This window comes from Malaya genurostris, chromosome 1, assembly GCF_030247185.1.
Source record: "Malaya genurostris strain Urasoe2022 chromosome 1, Malgen_1.1, whole genome shotgun sequence".
Classification (NCBI taxonomy): Eukaryota; Metazoa; Arthropoda; class Insecta; order Diptera; family Culicidae; genus Malaya; species Malaya genurostris.
In genome coordinates, this window is record NC_080570.1 from 80,437,121 (window position 1) to 80,464,544 (window position 27,424).

Sequence of the window (27,424 nt, forward strand, 5' to 3'; positions counted from 1 at the left end):
TTCTGCTTATTCTCGTACAGGCTAACTTTTGAAAAGGCACCCCATAGTAAGTAAGTCGTATTCACGACGAAAGATCTTCAGTGTATTAATTCACTAACGTTAATACATAAGTCACATGTTATGAAGCACTTTATAATCCATTTTGTATAATAAAACAACGAAATATATGCGAATATATAATATAAAACAGCACGTCACTTTCGTGTAGTTTTCCAGAACAAGCTCACATATCCACACATTAAAAAGATCGAAATAACTTATGTAATTCATATCTTAATTCTGACTGAACTCATTTTCTCTGGCTGTAATTATTAAACTACTCATTATATGAATATTTTCAGTTAGCGTGTATTCTGAATTGTCATATCCATGCACCAGAGATGCCAGTATCATAGATTAATCTGTGAAACACAAATTTTCGAATTGTTGCACAGATTTCTATGAGACTCACAGATTTGCTCAGAGATCTCAATTGTTAAACACAGATTTTGGTTATTTAACACCAAGTTGAACAGATCATATGATGGTGCATATTCGTGAAACCTTTAGCTCGGCAAAATCGATTTAGCAAGCAAAGCCTTCTTTACCTTCACAGATATTGGTAAAACATGACATGGCATCCCTGGCTCACACTATTTATTATCAGCCAGCGATGTCAGATCTACGGAAATCTCCGTAGATCTACGGATTCGAACATTTTCTACGGATCTACGAATCTGTAGACAAAATCTACGGGAATTGGGTTTTTTCTACGGAAATTTAAATTTATTAACGGAGAACTACGGGAACAAGTTTTGTCTGGCGAGCAAAAAAAAAAGCTTTTCACCGTGAGCGTTTCCGAGAAAAATTCCAATCTACGGAAATGACACTACTACTATCTGGCATCGCTGTTATCAGCTCGTTGACAAGAATATGCCGCTGCAGCTAATTTGAACGTAGTGAACATCTATAGTAAACAAATCGGTTACAACCCCAATTTCTTAACTGTTATGATTCTTGATCACCCGTCAGAGGACTGATTCATATTCGTTTTCTACCATTTGTGGAACACCTATGTAATAATAAGTTCTAATAAAGACATTCAATTACTCGTAGGCATGAGCAATCGTCGTCCTAAACATTATTTTCTCAGTTCTCCGTGGTACGGCAAGAAATATGTAAAAAAGGTGTGTAAGTTACAATGTACAATGCACTTTGATTGTGTGATTTGCCTGAAAATAAAAACCTTAGTGTACGTGCGTATACAATTTATAAATTCATTGATATGTAAACAAAATCGTCAAACATATCTATCCGGAAAATATTTTCAAATGTTGCTTTCTTTACATAGCAGGCTTCTGGTCAATCAGTTATTTTTTCTCATAAAATCTAGCAGTGACTTAAGGCTGAACTGAAAACTCAATCAATTTATGATTATCTTGATCTTCCACAGAGGCGCACACGAAACATGTGTGTTATCAATGACGTAGAAAGTCATCCATACACATCGAGGATTCCAAATTTGTCATTGAGTGACATTGCTTCGGATGAACTTAGTTGGGAACAGAATGCGAGTACGTACAGAAGATCCATACGTTCTATTTGATTTAAAATACAGTCGGTTTTCAATAACTGGAAATTTTCAAAATATTGAAAAATAAGTATGATTATGTGTGCTAATCCAATTTTTACAGCATCTCAAGTTATATGCATCGATACACCTAGTAGCAAAATCAAGATTCAAAATCAAAGAGACGGAGTGATTTTACCACAACACACATCGTTTGGGGAATCAGAGGTGTTCGAAGAACTTAGCTCAACCGGTGAAACTTCACACTTGAATTATTTCTTTGGAGAGGTAATTATTAATTATGTTTCCCAAATTTGCATGAAAACAAAATTGGAGAGCACATTTGAACTCAGGAATATGGAATACCTAATACTCATTTCAGAGGTTTCAATAATATTAAAACGAAGCATTTCTATTACAGGAAGTGTCTGGAAAATTTAATGAGGTTTTGAAACTGACGAATAGCTTGCAAACTTTCGATGTTATGTTTATGTTGCTGAACTTCTATATAAGACATCAATTGACCCAACAAGCATTGGAAGATCTACTGTCAATGATGAACATCATCGTCGGCAAGAAAATTTTTCCAGAAACCTTTTCAAGTTTTACATCTGCATTTCCCGATAAATATGACGCAACAAGGCTTTATTTTTGTAAGAATTGTCAATCCAATCTTGGAACTAAAAAACCTGTTAAAAATTTCCGTTGCTTTATGAATCAATGTTATAGTCAAGAATTTGACTACTTCATAACATTCCCGATCGAATGTCAAATCCGTGAAACAGTCCAACGGTATGAGAAAGAAATACAACAATATTCCAAAGAAATATTAAAATATAACCTCAGTGATATAAGAAACGGATATGTTGCAAAAGAGATTATCGATAATGAAGACGGAAGATTTATAACTCTATCAGTGAATACGGATGGTGTAGAAGTGTTTGAGTGTTCAATGAAAACACCTATGTATCCTTTATTTGTGGTAATCAATGAATTGCCTCCAAAGGAACGATTCAAAAAGCAAAATTTAATTCTGGCTGCATTATGGATTTCTAATGGTGAACCGAACATGCCACTTTTCTTTCAAAATTTTTGTTTAGAAATGAGGAAACTTCGTGAAGGAATGTTCATAGACAATATTTTATACAAGATTGTAGTTCTCCAGTGTTGTGTCGATTCAGTTTGTCGATGTAAAATCCAAAACATGAAACAATTCAACGGCTATTTCGGATGTAGTTTATGTCTTCATCCAGGAGTAGCAATCGGTAAACAAGTTCGCTATCCATACCGAAAATGCCAAAAAAGGGATCACAGTAGTACTAAACAACATATGATGATTGCACAGGATACCGCCAAAGAACTGTTTGGTATGCAGAGATGGTAATATTTTAGTCGTATGTACAGAAACTTTATTTTTCAGGTATAAAGGGTTTATCTGTCTTGTTAAGTCTACCGAACTTTGACATTGTTCGCGGATTTGGTGTTGATTATATGCATGCTTCGCTCCTAGGAGTGACCAAACAAATGTGGAATCAGATTGTGACATGTGACCTAGGAATCAATCGAAACGTAGTTGAGGAAAGACTAATCAGCATAAGATTTCCTAGCGTTTTCCCACGACATCCGCGAAAACTTAACGAGGTAGCAAAATTTAAAGCTAGTGAATGGGAGTGCATCGCATTATACTGTTTTTACCCTTGTTTTTATGGTTTAATACCAAAAATCAACATGGAACATTTCATGAAGTTTTCATCGAGTTTATTTCAATTGCTTGAAACAAACATTTCAGTTGAAACTCTAAAAACATGTGAAACAACGTTAGTGGAATTTGCTCAAGAATTTGCACATCTTTATGGCACTGATCAAGAGGTTTACAATGTTCATTTACAAACGCATTTATCAGATGTCGTTAGGAATCTGGAAGGCTTGTGGAATAGTTCACTTTTTCCCTATGAGTCTGGAAATGGAATGTTATTAGATTTAAAAACAGGTCATAACCATCCTGTCATTCAAGTAACTAAGAAATATTGTTTAAAACGTTTTTGTCATTATACACCAATGCCTATTAACTCACCGATCAAGAATTGGGTGTATAATCTATGGGAGCCACGAAAACTTCCTCGTTTGCGATATGATTCAAGATTTAAGTTCGTTGCAGACAGAGAAATACTAGATAAAGATATTGTTGCTACTAATTTTTCATATCACAGTAAGTTTTCCTTCAAAGGAATCAGGTATTGCACAAAATTAACGTGTGAAAAATTCAAATATGATGATTCTTTCATATTTTTAAACAATTGTTTCTTTCAAATACAGAATATTCTAACCGATGAGTTTGATAACATATACATTGTAGGACAGGAACTGAATTCAGAGCGTGTTTTTAATAATTTATTTTTATACGAGTTCAGCTCCTTATGTCGAATCATCAAGATAAACAATACAATAAGACAATGTGTGAACATGACAATAAGGCAGGTAAACGAAATACTAAATTTCATCTCTATTTGTAAGTTTCGTACTCAAGTCGACTAAAAAGTACAAATAACTACAGATACTAGCAGCATATCAATCAATAATTGTAAGAGACATACGGAAAAATTTAAAACTTTAGGGACTAGCATAAATCTCCAACGGTTTTTTAAGTTTCAGATAAAAGAGTTTGTGATAGTAAACCTACACTCGTAATGAAATAAAACAAAATTATTGTTTTTATTTGTCGGTAATATTTTTTGGTAAGAATAAAAACTAACATAATTAAATTTGAAAGATAACCCATAATTAGAACTCAGTTATTTCTTTATATTTTCCGTTGATAGCAACTATCAAATGTGTAGCAAATTTGTATGTTTACCATTCCGATTATTGATAACAAGTGGATATCAAAATTTGTTACCTTCTTCTTTTTTCAGGATTTGGAACCAAAACTAGTTCTTTTTCTGTTTCTTGTAACAAAATAAAATATTTTTCTGCATCCGGTTTGTTATTCTATTATACTCGGGTAGGGATTTCATTTACATGTTAGATACACATCTCCTTCGAATTGGACTATTCGAGACTAATCGTTGTGCTTGAGGCGAAGGTTATCGGGATATTGATCATGTCAATTGGACATGCGTAGAGTATCGTGATGTCAGATCTCAACTAATAAATTTTCCGAGTATCAAGATAGACTATTCAATGCCCCAGTTCGCGACATTCTTCCTTGTCGTGATCTTACTTGAAACTTCTTTATCCTTCATTAAGACCATTGGAGTTCCAATTTAATTTTTATGTTACGTTAGACTCCTTCTTCTTTCATTCCGTTTTCGTTCGGCACGTCAGAAAAGACATTGCATTCCGTTGCAAAACAAAAAGTGTTCTGTAAGTAGCAGAAACTTTACGTCTGCTTAGCGGCTCAAAATGAACTGCCGAGTTTAACACTAAGCAGTTCAATTTGAACTGCTCTGCACTCAAAGACGAAACGTAAAAATAATAAACCTGAAATAGTTATGCATTCGAAATGTATTAGGTTTAAAGTACTAAGTGTTGTGGATGCTACAGCGAAGATTATACGTTCGGTATCAAACAATGAGAAAGGCATCATTACACCACTAGATGGATTAAAACAGGTTTTTCACATGGACGATTGTATGTTGCCTTGCTGCAACCATCCTCCATTAAATTATATCTACGGTATGCAAAATGTTTCTATGATCTTCAAAAAATATCGGTTATCATCAAGTTACATGAATTTTTTCATGACCCCTCCTTGTTAATCACACTTGCTACGTTCCTTCCCCCCATAAAAATACGCTTATGACCATCTCTGAAGAGCAAGAAGTACATGTGCCAAGTTTGATAGCAATCCGCTCAGTACTTTCGGAGTTATGCCATTACAAACATTACACCCCCCTTTTAAAAGGCACTTGCTACATCCACTCGCCATATAATCATATCTTATATACGCAAAATGTTTCTATGGTCAAAAAAAAGTTCGATTCTCGTCAAATTGGACAAATTGATTCATGACCTCCCCCTGTTAAGGACACTTACTACGCTCCCTCCCCCATTAAAATATCCTTATGACCATCTCAGAAAAGCAAGAAGTATCTGTGCCAAGTTTGGTGGCAATCCGTTCAGTAGTTTCGGAATTATGCCGTTTTAAACATTACACCCCCCTATTTAAAGGCACTTGCTACATCCACCCCCCATATAGTCATATCTAAGGTATGCAAAATGGTTCTACGGTCTTCAAAACGTATCGATTCTCGTCAAGTTATATGAATTTTTCCATGACCCCCCCCCCCTTGTTTATGACACTTGCTACGCTCCCTCCCATATAAATATACTCCCTAAACCATCTCTGAAATACAATAAGTACCTGTGCCAAGTTTGGTGGCAATCCGTTCAGTAGTTCCGAAGTTATCGCGTTACAAACATACAAACTTACATCCATTTATATATATATATAGATTATTATATGTTATATTATATTATATTATATTAGGTGTACAACGTTGCTTCCGCCGTTTTTTCCAAAATTTAAAGCTTTATTGCGAAAAAGTGCTTACAGATGTATTATTCTAAGTATTGTCCGTCGCTAGCGACAGCTTTCTCCCTTTCTTCCAGTCCTTTTTTGACGCTATCCATGAAGCAATCCATTTTTCCAACTCTTCGAAGGATTGAAAATGTTGATCTTCCAGACCGTGTGCCATCGAACGGAATAGGTGGAAGTCAGAAGGGGCGACATCTGGGGAATACGGCGGGTGGGGCAAGACTTCCCATTTCAGCGTTTCCAGGTACTTTTTGAGCACTTCTGCGACGTGAGGTCGAGCATTGTCGTGTTGCAGGATGACTTTGCCATGTCGCTCTTGATACTGTGGCCGCTTTTCTTTTAGCGCGCGACTAAGGCGCATCAGTTGCGTTCGGTAGCGATCTCCTGTGATGGTTTCACTCGGTTTTAAGAGCTCGTAGTAAATTGTTATTCATCTTTGAAGGTTTTTTCTCTTCCACCATCATGTTTGTCTTCGACATCGAAATCACCATTTTTAAAACGTTGAAACCACTCCCGACACGTTCTTTTACTCAGAGCAGCATCACCGTAAGTTTATGAAAGCATTCGATGCGCTTCAGTGGCATTTTTTTTCGAATTGTAACAGAAAAGTAAAACTTCCCGCAAATGGCGTGAATTGGGCACATAAACAGACATTTTCGAGCGTGAATAATATGAAAACAAGAACAACTGTCACTGAAACGGCGATGACAATTCGTTAGGCACTGTACACAATCACTTTAAAGGTATTATCATCTATGTGTTTTGACCAGCCTCAGCCGGTACAGCCACGGCGGAAGCAAAGTTGTACACCTGATATTATATTATATGTATTATATTATATTATATTATATTATAGTATATTATATTATATTACATTATATTACATTATACAATATTATCAGGGTAACTGAGGTATTTTGGCCACTCTAATATATTTTGAGCCTGCATACAATTTTTCAGTTGTAATAAAAATTTAAGAAACACATTCTTACCATACATACATACATAGTTTAGAATTTGAATGACGACCAAATTTTTGGAATATCGTCTATTGCAATTCTTTTATAGTAATTTATTTTTATAGTTAAAATCGTTCATTATTCGAATAAAGCAGAAGGTTTTGAACGCAAGGACATCGATTAATACAAAGTATCATTGTATAATTAATCTGGCTATAAAAATTGCCATTAGAACGTTTAATGAAAAAAAAATCGGTCTTTTGGTCTCGAAGGGGGTTAAATCGATGCGATTGACAGTTTTACTATCTTTGTAGTATTTTGTCGCTATCTTGTCGCATCACAGTCTTTGCTAACGACCAGTGTAAATAACAATTTTATTCAACTACCCAATCATTACAAAATATTGGGAATGACCGAACAGTCAGAATAATTCACAACAATATTCGTGCGTTCCTAAATAGAAATCTAAGGCTAAAAATTTTGTGTTCATGACTGATATCCGATAAGATATAAAGCTTAGTTGGTGGAAATTAATCTATGTAACACTCATTTTGGTCTACAGGACACACCATTTTTCAGATCTAGACAAAATGAGTCATAGACTTCTTATAGAATGTCGGATAAGTTAAAATCATCTCAGCTACATTATCTAAACTATGAATCCAACAGACGGAATAATTTTCTTTTTTAAAATTTTCTGATTATTAATTATAGTATAGTACCTTAAATGTAAAATAAACTTGTAGAATACTTGGAATATAATTTAACTATATTATAGAAAGTAAAATAGTGGTTATGTGTAATAGTGGATTTACTCAGAATTACGGATCTTATTCAACACAAGAAAACACAAAGATGCTTTTAAATAACGTTTATGAAATCGTTGAAATTGCTCGATGTATACACTTAAAAAACTCTACGGAAGTAGATTTGAGAATTTTGAGCTGTCAATTTACTTTTTCCCAATAGGTGGTGGTGTAATAATAGGACCTCCGGTTGTAGTTGTAGTTGTAGTTGTCTGTCCTGGTATTATAGTAGTAGTAGTTGTAGGTCCTGGTGTCGTAGTTGTTGTAGTTCCCGGAAGCAGAGTTGTAGTTGTAGTTGGTAACGGCGTAGTAGTAATTGGATTTTCGGCATCGATTGATCCATTATTATTTATATTCACAACTTCTGCCACGATAACCCACAAAGAATGGATGGTTTCGGCACTAATATTTATGTCGGCTCTCGGATTATTTACTACTTCTGGTGGCAAATCAGTCACTGGCACTAAACCCTCAGTTATCGATATAGGGCTCGATATGGTGTATGACAACATTAATAAAACTATGAATAAACTCGACGAACTCGCCATCTCCTTATTTGCCACCGGGTGTTGGCCGATTTCAACTTTCAAATTGGATATAATGATACGGACTGCAAATATGATAGAAGAATACGTCTTTTTATATCTTTTATATCCATTTTATCGCATTTCTGAACCAGTGATAACAAAAAATACATAACACTATAGATATCAACCCAAATCCATCATTCTACCTTGTCAGTGTAGAGATTATAATCGATTCATTCAAGTTTTCTACACTTTTATGTGCAACGTGAAACCGAAATTAAATACATCATCCAGAATCAAAATTGAAGTTGTAACACAAAAAGGTGGGTGGGTAATGTCAGAGACATAATTAGATGTCATGAATTCGAATAAAATTGGAACGCTTCCTTTGCACTTGCGAATATCAGTTAGTTGATCGATTGTGTGAATTGTGCAAGCATTACTAGAATTTGGAACGATGCACCTACATTAGAGTAAGTATAAGCTACATCAAACATTCTGACACACAATTGAAATTTAAGAAGTAATTTTTATAATTTTTAAAATAAAATGATAATGGTTCTGAAAAAAAAACTTTTATGAAGGCGTTCGTGTTGGAGAGTGACGAGTTGAATTCGAATACCGATGGATACCGTTGACTTCCGTCATCTATGTTAATTTAGTTCTTGAATCCCGTTCCAGAATTCAGTCCTGGCGCAGAATTTTAATTCTGAAGTAGATAAATGATGGCAAAGTGATTCAACCGTTGTGAACATTATTTCTACAAGAAAAGCTGCATTTGTTCCGTTGTTATTAAATTGTATGGTAGAATATGTTTGTCGTCAATAAGTCGTATTTTAGTGTAGATGCTTCGTTACAATTATGGAAGCGAAACAGGCGCGTACACAGGGGGGGGGTTTAGGGGTTCAACCCCCCCCCCCCCCCCCCCCGAAACAAAAAATTATAACCCATGGGAAACATTGTGATATAAATTGTACATGTGTTGATTTATCACCATGTTCCAACCCCCCCGACAATTTTCTCTGGCTACGCGCCTGAAGCGAAGCAATAAAAGTTGCAAAAGTCACACATCCTACTAATACGAACGATTCTCTATATTCGGTAGTTTGGAAGAAACATATCATATTTCCATCATCCAGTTATATCTATGATATTATATACTCGTCTTTTTCCAGCAAATTCACCCTTCTTCGGTATCAGATAATGATAAAATGAAAAGATAGAAATGAAAGCACGGTTCTCCATTTCATTACAATAAAACTGAATACGTTTAGTAGCAAAATACTTTGCAAGCGTATGAGTAATGTCAACAATGTGTGCGTAAAAACAAATTTCTGCGCTTATTTCCTGATTTTAATCAACAAATCTTCCATATGATTGAAAAATAAGCACATCAGTTCATTCTGCTTAAAATTGCAATTCAAGAAAACTTTCCGTTTTTCTGAAAACAGCTCGAGAAATTTTTTTCCAGTTTCAGCTTACTTCCACTAAGACATTTGATTAGCAACGAACACATTCCTATATGAATTTTCTCTTGCAGAAATTATTGCGAAATAACGATATACGTAGCTTCTATTAACAATCCCGCAAAATAGGAACCTTTAATTTAACACACGAAAGTCAGTGGATATGGAAAGTTGTCGTAAGACTATTTATTTTTCCGGAAAACTGCTTTTTTAACAAAAAATATTCAGTTTTGCTTATTTTGTGCAGCGCGATCTAACACAAGTGCATTGAAGCAGTGTAGCTAATTGTTTTATTAGGGAATTAAAATCTACATTCATAAACTGTAAGCAATTTTCCATCAAACATAGATGAAAAAGTGATCAAAACTGAGATTTCACCCGAAAAGTCCGGCCTCACATTCGTTTAAGAATGAATTATTTGTAAAAAAGATTGTTTCAAACTTAAACTTTGATGAACATAGATCTGTGACATACGTACCAAATAAAATGTACTTAATACACAAATTACCAACACAAGGAAACTTGGTTTACATTTGATCCTTAAGAACGAGAATTACCATCAGGCAATGGAAAGTAATCAAATGCTCTAGCATTCACAGTCAGCACGTTTTCACTGAATGCAGTCATAGAATCCAGACTTCGTTTCTTCCGATTTTAAACCTCTCGGTTCACAAAAAGTTCAGTAGTTGTTTCCTAGTGGACGAGCAAATGTTGAATAAATGATATAAATCCATTATTGTTCCAGTCGTGCGAGCTTGGGAAAATGACCAAGATAAGCAGAATTGAAAGCGATTGTCATATGGATTTGACGATGGACTTATTGAGGGATGTGTTACTCATTACCAGACCCTGTCAGCTTGGAGCGAAATCAATCTTCAGTTCAGCAACGCCACAACACAACATATCATGTCAACTGTATCTCCCCTACTTCTATGTACGAGATCCCATGCGAACTCGCCTGAGGGCGCCAAGCTCGCAAGAAAGGATGTCGCCAATAATTTGTTCGGAAAATGTGAGAGCTGGATATCTTGTTAATTACGCTATGTCCACCCCAAAATGGTTTCCGAGTTGTAACAATACATTTAAACGACTGTTTCAAAATGCATAATAGAAATTGACTTTGAGTTATTGTTTATGTTAGCCGCACTTGTGGGTTCTTCCGCGAAGGAAAGAAGAAACATCACGCTAACTGTTTATTGCGCCTTTTTAGATTTTGTGGACTTGTAGTTTGATCAAGGAGTACTACATTCAGTACCCTAGTCACAATTGCACTTCTAAATGCGCTTTTGGATAGTGCAGAGGTTGGTTTCGGATAAATAACCCTGACACCGTCATAGACTTAGACTGATGCTGACTTTATTATATTAAAATTAAGGATTTATATACAAGTTTTACTTAATCTAGTACTCCTATTTTTTCTATCTGAAGTGAGATAGAAAACTAAATCTGGTAGACGATCGTACATCTACATTCATATTTTGGCTCTACCGAACATCGTGACCAAATACAATATTGCGTCCCGTACAGTTCTGTATTTTGAACTAAAGATGCTCATGCGCGTCTTTGTAGACAAGTTTGAAGAAATGCGCGCGTAATGAATGAAATGAAATTGCGTGAATTAACTGTAACGTTCACGGTCGTTACAATTTAAATTTGCTTGATGTAGACACAAAAATGTTCAAGTTCACGTATGAGAAGAAAAATACATCCGTTTTCGTTTTTCAAATATTCCCATCTTGAAGAAAAAATTCCTAATACAGTTTTCGTTTCTAAACCTACGCACTGGTGACTCTGACTGCTAGTAAAACGAGCACGTAGTAGGGAAAAGTATTATAAAACGTCAATGACCAGTTACCAGGCGAGCTGCTCAAACATGGAGGAGAGGCACTGGCTAGAGCGCTGCACTGGATGATTTCTAAGATTCGGGAGGAGGAGATTCTACCACAGGAATGGATGGAAGGAGTGATATGTCCCGTCTACAAAAAGCGCGATAAGCTAGATTGTTGCAATTACCGCGCAATCACATTACTGAACGCCACCTACAAAGTACTCTCTCAAATCCTTTGCCGTCGTTTATCACCAGTAGCTAAGGAATTCGTATGGCCGTACCAAGCGGGATTTACTGGAGCCCGCGCCACAACGGATCACATTTTTGCGATAAGACAAGTACTCCAGTAGTATCGTTAATACAACGTACCACGCATCACCTATTCATTCACTTCAAAGCGGCATACGACACAATCGATCGAGAACAGCTATGAAAGATAATGCACGAATACGGTTTCCCGGATAAACTGAACCGATTGGTCAAAGCAACGATGGACAGAGTGATGTGCTACGTCCGAGCAGAGATGGCATTTGACCAGAGTTATACACGCTAGAGTCAGATTTTTGCCACACCAAAGATGAAAAAAACGAAGCACCGCACAAAGAGGAAAGCGCACTTCTTCTCAGTGTCGAATAGACAGCATTTGAGTGTGTGCTTGTGGTTAAAGCAGCTGGCGCGAGTGAAACACATTCTCTTCGCATGAATCGCTCACACGCGCTCTCGTCTAAATACACCCAAGTGACCACTGGCGCGTGATTGTGAGCGAACACTTCTGTGAACTTCAATTAATAGAGAGTAGATCTGGCCTTGCTATGAAAAATTTGCAAGGAAAACCGAAAATTTTACGATAAATTGTTTTATTTTGTTGATTTTGCGTGTCCACGCTTCATCTACGAAAACCATACAGCAGAGTGCTCACCGGCGTGTACACCTCTGTGAAAGTATCTGCATCCTCCTCAGAGAATTTATTAGCTAATGCTCTAGCACTTTGGTGCGATTCAGTGGAAGAGGTAAAAGGAAATAAACAAACGCACTCATGATGCGTGCACACTTACACAACAGCGGTGTATAAATGTGAAAGAGAAGAGCTCTCGTTGAAGTTGTCAGTGCGAGAGGAGAAATTTTGCTTGCTCTTCGTCACACAGAGGAGATAGACATCTCTGCGTCCGAGTATCTGGGACGCTCTCGAGTCCCTTCGAATCTCGGAGAGGGTTGATCAAGTTAAATAAGTCGGGGTTATTCTTGATTCAAAACTGAATTGGTCTGCTCACATTGACTTCAGGATTAAAAAAGCTTGCGAGGCTTTTGGCCACTGCAGACGAGGTTTTGGAAAGTCATGGAGACTCAAACCCAGATACATTCATTGGATATACACAACTATCGTTAGACCAATTTTAGCATACGGATGTCTTGTATGGTGGCAGAAAGGAAAAGTTGCGACAGTTTAGTCAAAGCTAAATGATCTCCAAAGGATGGTCCTAATAGCGATGACAGGAGCATTCACGACCACTCCTACTGCTGCTCTAGAGGCGCTACCGTGCATTAAACCACTACTTGTGTTCCTAAAACAAGAAGCATTATCTTGTGCATACCGTCTTAAGGTTACAGGGCTTTGGAACAGTAACCCTATAGACTATGCTACTAGCTACACTCGCTTGTGGTCTCAAATGGTTACCTGGATGAGTATTTACTCGCTCCTAGTGACCTAAGTCTCACATGCAGTTTTCCTTTCAAAACATTCAATGTGAGCTATTCTCTTCGTGAGGAATGGTCGTCTGGTTATTTGGGACGACAACTTGATGAACACATAATTTGTTATACGGACGGTTCTCTGTTGAATGGTCGTGCTGGTACTGGTGTCTACTGTCGTGAAATGGGGCTAGAGCAGTCTCATTCACTTGGTAAATACTGTACTGTGTTCGAAGCAGAAATCTACGCGATTCTGTGTGGAATACAATCGGGAATGATGAGTTGGCTAGAGCTGGTGCAACGAATGATTTCGTTGGTCCGGAACCAGCTTTACCACTTTCAACTAGTTGGATAAAGCAAAAGATTCGTTCTTGGGCTGCATCCAAACATGCCAACAAAAGGATATTTTCTCGTTTCTCACCCAATGTGGTAAGGAGCTATAGTCAGAAGGGTTCATTGTTCTTCTTGTAGTGAATAAATCCTTTCTGTATTCACCTTAAATAGGGTTTAGCAGATTGTTTGGCATCCTTTATGGGGTACCAAATTTACTTCTGCTCGTCCATACTGCGAATGGTTCTGCATTCTTCCGGGAGTGCAGAATGGTGTCGCTTTTGTAAAATCTCTAAATACTCTCGGGGGTTGGAGGTTTTATTAACTGTACATCGTTCATCAGAAAGAACGCACATAGTAACAAACCTAAATAGGATTTACAGCAGACTGTTCGGAACCTCGTAGAGGTTCAGAATTTGCTTCTGCTTCCACTAAATGTGATCCCCAGCAGATTGTTCAGCATCCCTTAGGGGTGCAGAATTTACTTCTGCTTTTTTGTGTTTTTGTGTCGTCAATTTTCCCCATCCTAGTCCAAACCTTATCTCGGAGAGGACTACGGTAAGGTGATGGACTCTCTTGTATATTGTTCAATATTGCCTTGGAAGGTGTGATTCGAAGAGCGAGAATCGACACGGCACGATTTTCCGAAAGTCAACTTACAACTTTTTGGCTTCGCTGACGATATTGATATTGTGACACGTAACCTTGAGAAGATAACGGAAACCTACATCGGACTGAAAGCTGAAGCTAGGCGTATCGGGCTGGCTATAAATGCGTCAAAAACAAAATACATGAGAGGAAGAGGCTCTAGAGAAGAAACACTGCGCCTCCCGTCACGAATATTGATGGACGGTGACGATATCGAGGTGGTTAACGAGTTCGTGTATTTGGGTTCACTGGTGACCGCCGAGCCCCGACCTGGAAGGATTCTTAGTGTCAGTAGGATCCATAGTACTAGCCATGCAATGATTCTATACACTAAGAATCGGCTGCGAAGTCTGTGGAAACAGAAAGGCCAAATTCCACCAAAGGAATGTAATGCCAAGACTTTGCTTTGCTTTGCTTTGGTGACCGCCGATAATAACACCAACAGAGAAATTCAGAGACGTATTTTGGCAGGGAATCGTGCGTACTTTGGACTCAGAAAAACCCGAGAAAAGTACGCAATCGCACGAAATTGACCATCTACAAAACGCTCATTAGACCGGTTGATCTCTATGGCCACGAGACCTGGACTATGTTGGCAGAGGACCAACGAACCCTCAGTGTTTTCGAAAGAAAGGTACTTAGGACCGTTAATGGCGGAGTGCAGATGGAAGACGGAACGTGGAGACGGTGTATGAATCACGAATTGCAACAGCTGCTAGGAGAACCACCCATCGTACGGACAGCTAAAATCGGACGTCTACGATGGGCTGGCCATGTTATAAGGATGTCGGACGACAGCCCAGTGAAAATGGTTCTTGAATCTAATCCGACTGGTACAAGAAGAAGAGGAACGCAGCTAGCAAGGTGGATCGATCAAGTGGAGGATGATCTCAGAAGCATCCGTGCCTTGAGTGACTGGCTACGAGCACCCATAGACCTGCCACTAGAAGTCGCATTGCACCTAAAAAAACCAACAAAAGTAAGAATATTCTGTGATGCAGCAGCCAAGGTGGACGGCATTTCGCTTAATAGTATGCTGATGAAAGGACCGGATCTATTGACCGCTCTGTCGACTGTGCTCTACGGTTTTCGTTAAAGAATAATAGCCTTCCCGGCTGATATTTGAGAGATGTTCCATCAGATACTTATCCGGAGGGAAGACCGAAATGCTCAGATAGTACTATGGAAGGACAATCCTATGCAGAATCCTACTATATACGTCATGGACGTTGCGACGTTTCGAGCCTCATGTTCACCGTGTTCCACTCACTTCATAAACAACCTGGACGCATTCGAGTAAGCTAAGAATACCCGTCGGCCGCTGATGCATCATCCGGAAACACTACGTCGACGACTATCTCGATAGCATCGATGATGTCAAGCAAGCAGTTGTTAGAGCACAAGAAGTACGATTCCTACATTTCCGCGGAGGGTTTCATATTCGCCACTGGATGTCAAATTCGGATGAGTTCCTGCAGCCGATCGGCGAGAGTAATCTGAATAATGAGAAAATATTGAAATTTAGAACTACCAAATCAATAGAACGAGTCCATCGCATCCTTTGGCGGCCTAAAGTAAATGTTTTCACCTACCATTCTACATCCATCGTCGTGGTAAGTCGTCCTACCAAAAGGCAGGTGTTGCGTATTGTTATGAGATTGTTTGAAACACTCGCTTTTCTTTCCTTCTTCCTGATTCACGGCAAAATTCTAATTCAGGATATTTGGTTATATTTGAGCACCTCCGAGAGAGATGGCAAATTATTTAGAATTGATAGATCAGATTGAAATTCCTCGGAGTTATTTCCTTCAGCGCACATGCAACAATTTAAAATCACTGCAGCTGCACGTTTTTGAAGATGCAAGCGAGAGGGCGTTTGTCTGCGTCGTTTATCTCAGGGCTGAGTTCGAAAACGGAATAAAATGCGCGTTAGTGACCGCCAAAGCTAAGGTGGCTCCGCTCAAGGCTCAAAGTATTCCTAGGCTAGAATTGCAAGCAGCCACAATTGGTGTTCGACTTCAGGAGATGATTATTTCTGCACACGAGTTACCTATTACGAAGAAGATGTTCTGGACCGACTCTCACAGTTTTTCACAGTGATTGCATAACCTTTCTATATGAGAAAGGCAAAACGACTTTGCTCTATTGAGGAGGATTGAACGAGCAAAAAAGGATATGATTTGAGCAATAGGAAATATTTTTAAATCTTTTAATTTCCGGGCCCCCCAAAAAAGTCCGGGCCCGAGGGGGATTCCCTTCTTTTCCGGCTCTGCGTTCATTGTATGCCAAGTAATTAGTAAGTTCCATAATTTCAGGCGAGACGAAGACTGCTAGTAGTTCATAAAAAGCGAAACTATGCTACGGGAGTCGATCTAGAACGATATCAGAAAACGCCATTAGTCATTAAGCGTAATCATGAATGATTATGATTTTTTTGTAGTCCACATACCCTTCTAAATCGTTATCTTATCTTATCTTTCGTTGAAAAATTGCGTCTTTTTTCAAATTTGTTCATTTCATAACCTCTACCATAATAGAGTGAATCACGTGCAGCTCTACTCCTCACACGATGAAGATAAGAACAGGGGTTTCACACCAGTAGCAATGAAGCAATATCACAGACAAACAACTATTGCTATTACTATGACATAAATAGATGTCGTGAATACGAATCTGACGAAATACGGGAATGCGAATCTGACGAAACTGATATGCTTGCTTCACACTGCCGAATATCGATAATCGTTCTCATTAGTCAATCCGAATAAAATTCTACTTCATCCGATATCCGATCCAGATAAAATTCAACCGCATTCAATAGGATTATAAGATATTTGTTTGCATCAAAATCCGACCGGTTCAGTCACGGTTAGTTTGTTTGATTATAAGCTAATAAGACCTGCATACTAGAAGATTTTGCGGGTTAGTTTTAAAGAATTTGTTCCATTTTCAATACTCACTAGCATTAAATGCAATGAGAAAAATATTTCATTCTGAATATTAATTACAGAGACAAAGTCTTTGTTTTGATTCCAGTTGTTTTGCTTCCCTCTCATGTTCTATGCCAGATATGCACAACTCAGCGCTCGCCGTGAGCTGTTGCGAACTCGAGCGAGCCGTAGCATCTAACAGTTCGGCTGAAAAGTTCGTATCGTTTAATAGAAACACACATTTTTTTGCCAAAATTCGTTTTTATTATTCAACATAATTGCCATCAGAGGGGATACAGCGATTATAGCGATCTTCCAACTTTTCGATACCATTTTTGTAGTACGAAATTTTTTGCCAGCGAGCATTCTCTTGAGGTCTGAGAACAGGAAAAAGTCACTGGGGGCCAAATCTGGAGAATACAGTGGATGAGGGAGCAATTCGAAGCCCATTTCGTTCAATTTCAGCATGGTTTTCATCGACTTGTGACATTGTGATTGTGAGCTCACGCGGCACCTATTTTGCACAAAGCTTTCTCATATCCAAATATTCGTGAATAATATGTCCAACACGTTCCTTTGATATCTTTAGGGTGTCAGCTATCTCGATCAACTTCACTTTACGGTCATTGAAAATCATTTTGTGGATTTTTTCACGAAATTTTGCAAACCACTTACGAATTGTTGCTTCGCCCGGTGCAGAGTCTGGATAACACTCATCAAGCCATTTTTTGGTATCGGCGGCACTTTTTTTCATCAAAAAGTAGTGTTTCATCAACACATGAAATTCCTTTTTTTCCATTTTTTTCACAATAACAAAAGTAGCTTTACTCAAAATGCAATATCTCACAAACTAATAATCAGACAGCTGTCAAATCTATACACGTATCTTTTGAAGGTTGGTACTAACTGAAAATGGTATGGATTTAATTCTAGTGGCGCCCTCTCATAGAAACGATACGAACTTTTCAGCCGATCTGTTATGCTGTAAATCTACTCTATTCACACTCCGAATACCAAGGGGAAAAATTGGAACGCTCAGTTTGACGTACTATATCTCAGCTATTTTTTGACCGATTTCAAATGTATTACCACAACTAGAAAGGTTATTTAAAAAAAATGCAAATAGGTTTGTCGACCCGAAGTTATGGTATAAAGTTTGAAATAAATTCTTAAAAACTGGAACGCCGATTTTGACTGGTTATATCTCAGCTGTTAATTGTCCGATTTTAGAAATTTTATGACCATCAGAAAACTACGAACTTTGCACATATCGTTAGATTCAAAGCGATGACCTACCTGTTTCTATACATCAACACATTGCATTTTTTCATATTTACTAATATTTATAAAAATTAGAGGATTCCGCCAAAAATTTTGCGTATAAGAAACGTTTAAAGCTTAGTAAAAAATTCAGAGCAAGCATCTTAGTATTTTTGTTAACCAATTGATTCATTTTGACAATTTTGTAAAAAAATTACACATCTTCAAAATTAAAAAAAAAACGGCTTTGTGCTTCTTAAGTTCTGGACAGTATATGGCAGTGGTAGAGTAAAAGAGTTCACTAGAGTCCCACTACAGTTCGTTAGAGCCCGCGCAGACTCTGACTCTATCAAGCATTTATTCTTTTGATCTACATTGTATTTAATGCCAGCTACAACTATTTACAAAAAAATTACGAAGATAGTTCTCAATATTAAGTAGTTTTATATAAATTTTAACAAACATTTTGGTATAAATATCAATTTTTTTCAATTTGTTTGAAGATATGACTTTTTTTACAGAAATTGTAATTGGGGTCAAAATTAATCAATTGATATACGAAAATACTTTGAATGCTTAGAAGTTTTTTCTAAGTTTGAAATATTTCTAATACGTTAAAATTTTTGTGAGATCTTCGTATTTATAGAGACATTTGAGTTTATATAACATTTTTCTTTTCTCATACATAACAGCTATGTAATCACTGTGAAAAGAGACGTTTTGAAAGAGGCCCGGAGGGCCGAGTGCTCAGTTCGTCGAAATCACAAAATGTCGGTGTGTGTACACAAATATGTGACAAATAATGTCACTTAATTTTCTCAGAGATAGCTGAACCGATTTTCACAAACTCAGATTCAAGTGGAAAGTCTTATGGTCCCATAGACTGCAATTGAATTTTATCTCGACCCGACTTCCGGTTCCAGAATTACAGGGTGGTATGCACAACATAAACCTGTTTTAATTCACCTAGTGGTGTGATGATGCCTTTCTCATATTACCTATATTTTCGGAAACATCAATAGAAAATTCTGTCAAGATTTTTTTTTCAAACGTGAATAAAATCAAAAACTTCCTTTGGTATAAACTACCATCATCTTTTCAATTTGGAAACAGTTATGTCAAGTTAATATAGATTCAAATGTGGCAGCCCTGCACGTTATACAAAATTGAACTAAGCAAGCTAGGCGGTGGCGGTAGCGTGAGTGAGTTCCGGTTTTGAAGCTTTTCTTCACTATTAACAGTGCTTCCGGGAGCGGAAACCGAAGACTAGTAGTCCCAAAGTAAATTTATATATCCACTAACTAACAAATCTGCTAACTAGATAGATTTAGTAGTAAGTTTTCTGAAAATGTCCACCTGTTTCGCCATCGCTTGTGGAAAACTACTTATGAAATTGAAAATTTTCACTAATCGCTATGTAATAACGGAAATTGGATCTGGATCAACTTTTCGGGGACGTTTTAAGGAATTTCAAGACGTTTTATTTGCATCTTAGTTTGTAATAATCGGTTGAGAAATTTCCGAGAAAATTGAGTGCGCATTTTTCCATGAATTTGCTCACATTGCCTTGTAATTCCGGAACCGGAAGTCGGATAAAGATTAAATTCAATAGCGATACCTTTCATTTGAATCTAAATTCGTGAATCAGTCGCCCATTTGATAGAAAAGTGAGTGACAATTTTTCAATTTTTTAGTGCATAGCACCCTGTAATTCCGGAACCGGAAGTCGAATCGGGATAAAATTCTATCTATCGATGGGATCGTAAGACCTTTCATTTGAATATGAGTTTGTGAAAATAGGTTCAGCCATCTCTGAGAAAAACGAGTGACATTATTTGTCACATACGCATATATATATATATATATATATATATATATATATATATATATATATATATATATATATATATATATATATATATATATATATATATATATATATATATATATATATATATATATATATATATATATATATATATATATATATATATATATATATATATATATATATATTTGCTCGAGCTGAGTCCAATGACATAGGAAATTCGACCTAAAAGCTTAAAAAGTCGATTTTTACTGTGATTGCATAACCTTTTTATATAAGAAAGGTAAAAAATAGAATAATTATCACTAAATCTATTGGTAACCGATTTTCACAAACTATGATGCAAATAAAAAGAGTTCTTTAAAAAATCCCCGAGAAGTTGATCCAGAACCGACGTCTGGTTCCGGTATTAGAACCCGATAAGTAGAAAATTTTCAATTTCTTGAGTATTTTGTCACCAACGATGGCGAAACGAGGTGCAATTTTTTTATAAAACCCACTGAAAAATTAATCTAATTAGCAGATCTTATTAGATAGTGGATATATAAAACTACTTTAGGACTACTAGTCCACGGTTTCCGTTTCCGAAAGCACCGATAATAGTAGCGAAAAGCTCTAAAAACGGAACTCACTTTGATTTATCAGCATCGGTCGAACCGATTTTCACAATTCAAAATTCAAATCAAAGATCTCATTTTCTTAACAGATACTGTGAAATTTCATCTTACTTCCGGTTCCGAAATTATAGGGTAATGAGTATTGAAGCTTTAAAACCGTCATACATAATTACGGGGCAAAACCGCTACGTTCTGGTGCAGACAAAGAAAACACCAACGTCCTTCGAACGAAGCAAACAACGTGCTTTGTTCAATTTCGTACATCGTGCAGGGTTGCCACAATTAAAGCTGTATTGTTCAGGGAAAAAATCTGCAAATCTGTATCGGGGGATAAAAATTGTGTATTGAAAATCTGTGTATGAAAATAATAAGAAATTAAAGCACAACGATATGTAAAAGTTTTTAAATTGAATCTGAATGACAGCTTCTTTTTGTTTAAAGGTAGTGTACTGTAATGTAATTGCAAATCATTTCTTTTTACTGTTTTATATGGCGACCAAGGCCACCATCTATTTTTCCATCTTATCAGATTAAATTTTAAAAAACATAAAGAGATACGCTGAAATAATTGCAATAAAAGAAAATATAGACAAACAGTAATTAGCAAATGGAACCATTTGTAGTGTTTACTATATCTTTGATATTCCCTTTTATTCTATTTGTTCCCACTCGTTAGTATTATCACAAAATCTTGATAATGATTCTGTTCCATGAAAGTATATTAATTGCCTTTCTCATACGGAAAGTTTATGCAATCACTTGAAAAGTTGACTAATTTTATTTAAGCTTGAAAAAAAAAATTCTTCACAGAGTCTTCTAGTTATATTTTTGAAAATATATTACTAATATATGAGAGCAGCATTATTACACCACTAGGTGGAATAAAAAAGGGTTTCAAGTATTATTTATTATCAGCAAAAAGATATTTTGAGGCTCTTTAAAAAGTTTAAATTCTGTGACTCTTTTTTGTTAACAGCTGAAAAGTCGCAAACGGTTTCCGATCGCTAGTATAGGGAATTCTAAGACCTTCGATTCCAGATATTCTAGAAGTAACGATCAAAGATGTCCAAGGTCATTTCTGTTTCATGAATATTTGTAAACCGATTTTATTCATCGTTTTCGCCAATGAATACTTTTTCAAATGATCGGAACAAAGCTTCCAATAATGGATTACAAAAAGAAAACAAGTTGATTTCCGTTCATAATTAGGAAGTTTTTATTGTATGTGTTGAATGACCGGCAGAAAATATTCTCAAAAGTTTAGACAGTGCTTATTCTAAACATACTTTTCAGTCGTTTACTATTTAAAATACATCTAAGCTGATTATGAAAGCAATATATATTGAATTCATTATTATTCTAAATATGGCCACGCAGTTTCGCACTATCAGTGGTGTTGAATACTTCACTGAACACAAAACTAAGTCTAACACAAAAACTCACCTTCGAGGAAGTAATGGTAAATGGTTTCCAAACAACCATAATCGTTTTTCTCCAAACCATTTGTCCATACAACCTGCCACTGTGGTTTTAGGATCGATCGATGTTTGATTATTTAACTTGTTCGATTTACTAGCTCTTGGAAAGAACGTCTGCAATGGATTTTTACTATTAACGTTTAACATTAAAGAGCTGAAAACCGAGTTATCAATAAAATTCACAATTACTGATGCACTGAAGGCTACACATAGAAAAGATAAAATTCATAGTTTTCAATATTCACGGTTTCAATATTCACGGTTTCAATTTAAGCATGTTGAATAAACTTTAAATCGGACTTCCAAACAATTAAAAATCAATATTATTGCCGAGCTCTATTTTACCACAAATAGAGAAGAAGTACATGTTAGCTTTAACAGTTTAGTACAGATTTCTTTCCTTGAAAATATCATGTAATAAAACCATACAAACTAATCTGTTTTTGTCACAAAAAATATGTAAATCGAATAATGTAAAACTATTATTTAAAAACAGATTGCTACGAGGTCAATGTTGTATGGAAAGACTGAACATGAACAACGCACAAAAGACAGAAATGGTTTCTCCATGCTATGTAACTCGGTATCACTGGTAACCGAGAAACAAAACAAATGAACCATTGTGTAGATACGTTGCACCAAGCAAGAGTTAAAATTCAACTGATTTTCATGAATCGGGATGTCTGGTATGCGTGGGTAATATTATCATTTTACTATTTGAAAAAAAAATCACATATTTAAATCAATGTAAAGACTTCGACGTTTAATAGTTTCTTTGATTAAACGTTGTAAAAATGCATTATAAACTGAAAAATCCGAACAAATTCTTCCTTTTATTTTATTAACCCCCGTGCTCTGATTAGATACTCATCAGCTACTTGCAGGATTCTCAATTGCCTTATTCAGATAATAGAGTACTTCTAATACTGTAATTAGTAGTAAACGAATATGTATCACTTTAGAATAGTATTGTTGAATGAAAGGATTTTTAGATTTATGTTTCAAAGTTTCTTTCTCTAAATTTGTTTACCAGTTTACCAGATGTTTCATTTAGAAGCATTTTAAGGTAGCGCTTCGCCGTGGTCAGGTCGAAGCGAGACAACTCACTGCTTCCTCTTGCTTTGTCGCCGAAATTTCACCCTAAATTGCAAATTTCTCCAATACTAAGCCGATTCACGAAAAATAAAAAACATACGATTGTAGGTAAATGATTTTACTATGCATTTGACGAAAAATATTAGTTAGAAAGCTTTTCTTTCGCGAGATTTCGTGCGAGTTTTGTTAAACATTTTGTTTTCTTTTTTCCTTTTCTCGCTATAAACAACTCGCATATGTAGGGATGTGCTACGTTTTCAACAAAGCGTCAAAGCTAGTAGCGATGAAAATCATTATTGATTTCTGGTTCTACTGAAACATGAATTGACATTATTTTACAAAGTAGTAACACTTACTTACATTTTCTACTCATCTATATTCAACGTTTACGCAGAGAGAACAAACAACGAAAACAAAAGAAATGTTGTTGGCGTCTACCGCATGTGACATTTTGCACACTCCAATGCATGCGTGGACATTGTGTGCGTGCGAAAAAATAAGGAAAAACTCATTTATTTTTATAACTCGCACGAAATCTTGCGATAAAAACGTTTATCAGGCACAATTTATATACGAATCGATAGAAAAATTATTTATCTAGAATCGTATGTTGTTGGAATTTCCGTTTTCTTTCCCGTTTTCTCACAATTTTGGGTAAAGTGCGTGAAACCCCGGGATAGGCAGCGAACTCCCGTGACCACGGCGAAGCGCTACCTTAATGTCACTTTTAGGGTCCACTTATGCGGAAACCGCACGGAGAACCCTTTGATCATAAAATTGCGATATCGTAGTTTTTGATTTTTGCGATAGTTGATTTAACTAATTTCTTTTTGATTCAACCAATATGGTTTTTGATTTGCATATATTCAAGTAGTTGAAAAATATGTTGCTTTGAATACTGTCAAATGCCGGAGACAATTGAAAGCAAAACAATAATCGCAATGCAAAATCAACAACTTTTTTAGTTGAAATCTGTTCGCGTCGCTCCAAAATGTCAATGAAAACAACATCGATGGTTAAAGCGTTTGGTGAAATTGTGTTCATTCGATTTGAGAAATTTATGATAACAAGTGTTTATCTAACAGCGGTGTTGTGATAAAATTAACCTTGTTTAAGATGAAAAAGATTTGGTGACAAATTAGAAAATGTTATTGAATGATCATCTCGTAATCTTTCAGGTGTGCGCAAAAATTTTATGCTTCAAATTCGATCATTGTTTTACTTCCAGCAGACTGCAGTCCTCACTAAATGACAGCATTTTTTTCCAAACAGTTTAATTAGTTCTTTCAACCATCGTTTCTGCTAATCGAAAAACAAAAATGACAGTTTAGTTAAAACAACAATCGATTAGCTGTACCAAATTTTAACCAATCGAATTCAGAAAATCAACTAATATTCTGGTTGAAATGGGATAAATTTGTATCGACCTTATCACAATAAACCGAAAATATTTTACGGCATATATTCGAATGCAAAGAAATCTGATGCTCCTGATACTACAATCCGATACAAAAACTGTCTCAACAGACTAAACAACCGACTCTTAGAGTACAAGGTAATTGAATGTTCAGTGCCACGATCCTAACGACTCTAAAATTGTTTAGGTTGAGGCTCAAACATACGACATCTGACTATAAGAACAATGCCTTGACTTCCGAACCTCTTACCCAGGTTTGAATGAATTTATTCGATTGTGTGAATTGATTTTACAGATCAGTAGTATCGTTTGCTACTCTGATTCGATAATCAAGCTTAGCATACTATAATGTGAAATATATAACCGGTTTAGTGCACATTGCACGCGAACTGGGACATTGGATAGTCTACCATGGGTACGCAAGGAATTTCTTAGTTGAGATCTGACATCACGATACTCCACGCATGTCCAAACGACATGATCAATATCGCGATAACCTTTGCCACAAGCACAATGATTAGTCTCGGAAAGTCCAACTCGAAGGAGATGTGCATCTAACGTATAGTGATTGGACATGAGTCTGGACATCACACGAATGAAGTCCCTACTAACATCCAGTCCCCTGAACCATGCCTTTGTCGATATTCTAGGAATAATTGAGTGCATGCACCGACCCAGATCATCTTTATCCCAAGAAGCTTGCGTTACAGAATACGAGACGCGTTATAGAATTCGTTGAAAGCAATCGGTCTCTCATAAATTTCACCCTCAATAGCACCACGTTTGGCTAAAATATCGGCTCTTTCATTGCCTGGAATTGAGCAATGAGCCGGGACCCAATCTATTGTGATTTGATAATTATTATTCAATATGTCGTTCATACACTGTTTTATTTTACCCAAGAAAAACGGTTCATTTTTACCAGCAGCGTTTGAGCGCATGGCTTCAATTGCACTCAGACTATCTGTGAAGAGAAAATAATGGTTTGGATATAATGTGACGATTACACTCAAACTATAATGAACTGCTGCTAACTCTGCTATATGAACAAATGCAGATTCCTGAAGCCTAAATGAAGCCGAAACATTATTGTTGAACTTACCAAACCCAGTAGCCTCTTCAATTGGTGATCCGTCCGTGTAAAATATTTTCTCAGAGTCAATATGCCTGAACTTACTTGTAAATATGTTTAGGATTTCCATCGAGCGTAGGTGTTCCGGAATTCCACGCACTTCACGCTGCATGAATGTGTCGAAAAATAGAGTTGAGTCAGGGACATTTAGGAGGGTGTCACAGATAGGAATACACCTTGAAGGGTAGATTTCCTGTGACATGTGGTTAAAATATACTGTTATGAATCTTGTTTGAGAGCTCAACTAGCCTTTCGAAATTATTAATAACCAGGGGATTCAGTACCACACATCTTATTAGCAGTCGCGATGAAAGCTCCCAAAACGATCTTTCAATGGAAGAACGCCAGAACATCAAGACTGCGTCGAATGCATGCAGCCTAAAGCAATTCGCAAACAATGATACTGAATTCGCTCCAGTTTGATAATATGAGAGTTTGCAGCGGAACGAAAGCAAACGCATCTATATACCATCACTGAAAGTATCGTTGTCTGATACAATTTTATTAGATCTTCCTAGAATTTGATTTTATTCTCACCTATGGGAAATTCCTTAAAAACTAATAGAGGAACCGAATACAAAAATGAAGTTCTGGAACAAATTTGTAAACTACTTAAAATTAAACAAACATTCTCTACAGCATATCATCCTCAGACAATTGGCTCATTGGAAAGGAACCACAGTTGTCTTTATGAATATCTGCGATCTTGTGTCATCAATCTGACTGGGACGATTGGCTACAGTTTTACGCATTTACATACAACACAACACCACAAAAGTAGGAGACATCTGGCTCACAATCTTTCTTACTTTATGATGTATCTGGAGTTGGTAAATGTATAGTGCTCCCCAAACGGTCGTTTAGTGAGCGGAAACTAAGAAGAGAGAGAGAGGGAGAGGATTTTGAAACAGACCATTGAACCGGACGCCATTTTTTTTTTGTTCAAACGACCCGGCAGACAGAGATCCATTGTTGAACCATTTTCAATATGAGAAGTTGTAGTCCCGTTGGACCAGTTTCAATTAAGAATTTTAGATGTTTCTAACCACCTATTTTTGTAAACAAACATTACGCACCTGTAGAATACTTTTACTTCGCGTAAGATAACAACACATTTTCTTTTTATATGAAGAAAACACCCAATTTCCACACTATTTTTGTAGGAAAGAAAACAACAACAACCCGTTCCAATAAACTGCACGAATATTTCGTTCAATATGTCGTTCAACAAGCATTCAACGCCAAACAAGATCTAATCGCTTTCACAGTGCCCTTTTGGAAAAAATAAGTTCAACGGTGGTCTTTTGTTGGTCCAATACGTTGTAACG

General features: G+C 36.5%; 2 protein-coding genes across 6 annotated transcripts in view; one reads left to right on the plus strand and one right to left on the minus strand.

Moving 5' to 3' along the window:
* Nucleotides 1–27,424, minus strand: part of LOC131440614 (cyclin-dependent kinase-like 1) — an 85,196-nt gene that overhangs the window by 54,663 nt on the left and 3,109 nt on the right. For 2 of the 4 annotated variants that reach the window (XM_058612053.1, XM_058612052.1), the window contains exons 1-2: nt 22,798–23,050; nt 22,418–22,655 (exon numbers count right to left, since the gene is read on the minus strand). The exons of 1 other annotated variant lie outside the window; for it this stretch is intronic. In XM_058612053.1, the coding sequence (XP_058468036.1) occupies nt 22,418–22,655; nt 22,798–22,819 (260 nt within the window). In that variant the 5' untranslated portion in view covers nt 22,820–23,050. Of the gene's footprint in view, nt 1–22,417; nt 22,656–22,797; nt 23,051–27,424 lie in introns of those variants that run through there. One more of the 4 variants, XM_058612051.1, reaches the window with a different exon arrangement.
* Nucleotides 340–4,266, plus strand: LOC131440610 (uncharacterized). 2 transcript variants are annotated; one of them, XM_058612044.1, is made up of 4 exons: nt 340–1,553; nt 1,674–1,837; nt 1,971–2,916; nt 2,970–4,266. In XM_058612044.1, exons 1-4 carry the CDS (start codon nt 1,448–1,450, stop codon nt 4,082–4,084), a joined length of 2,331 nt encoding a protein of 776 aa, XP_058468027.1. In that variant the 5' UTR covers nt 340–1,447; the 3' UTR covers nt 4,085–4,266. The 2 variants fall into 2 exon arrangements, with proteins under 2 accessions (XP_058468027.1, XP_058468028.1); XM_058612045.1 differs by having other exon boundaries at nt 1,971–4,266.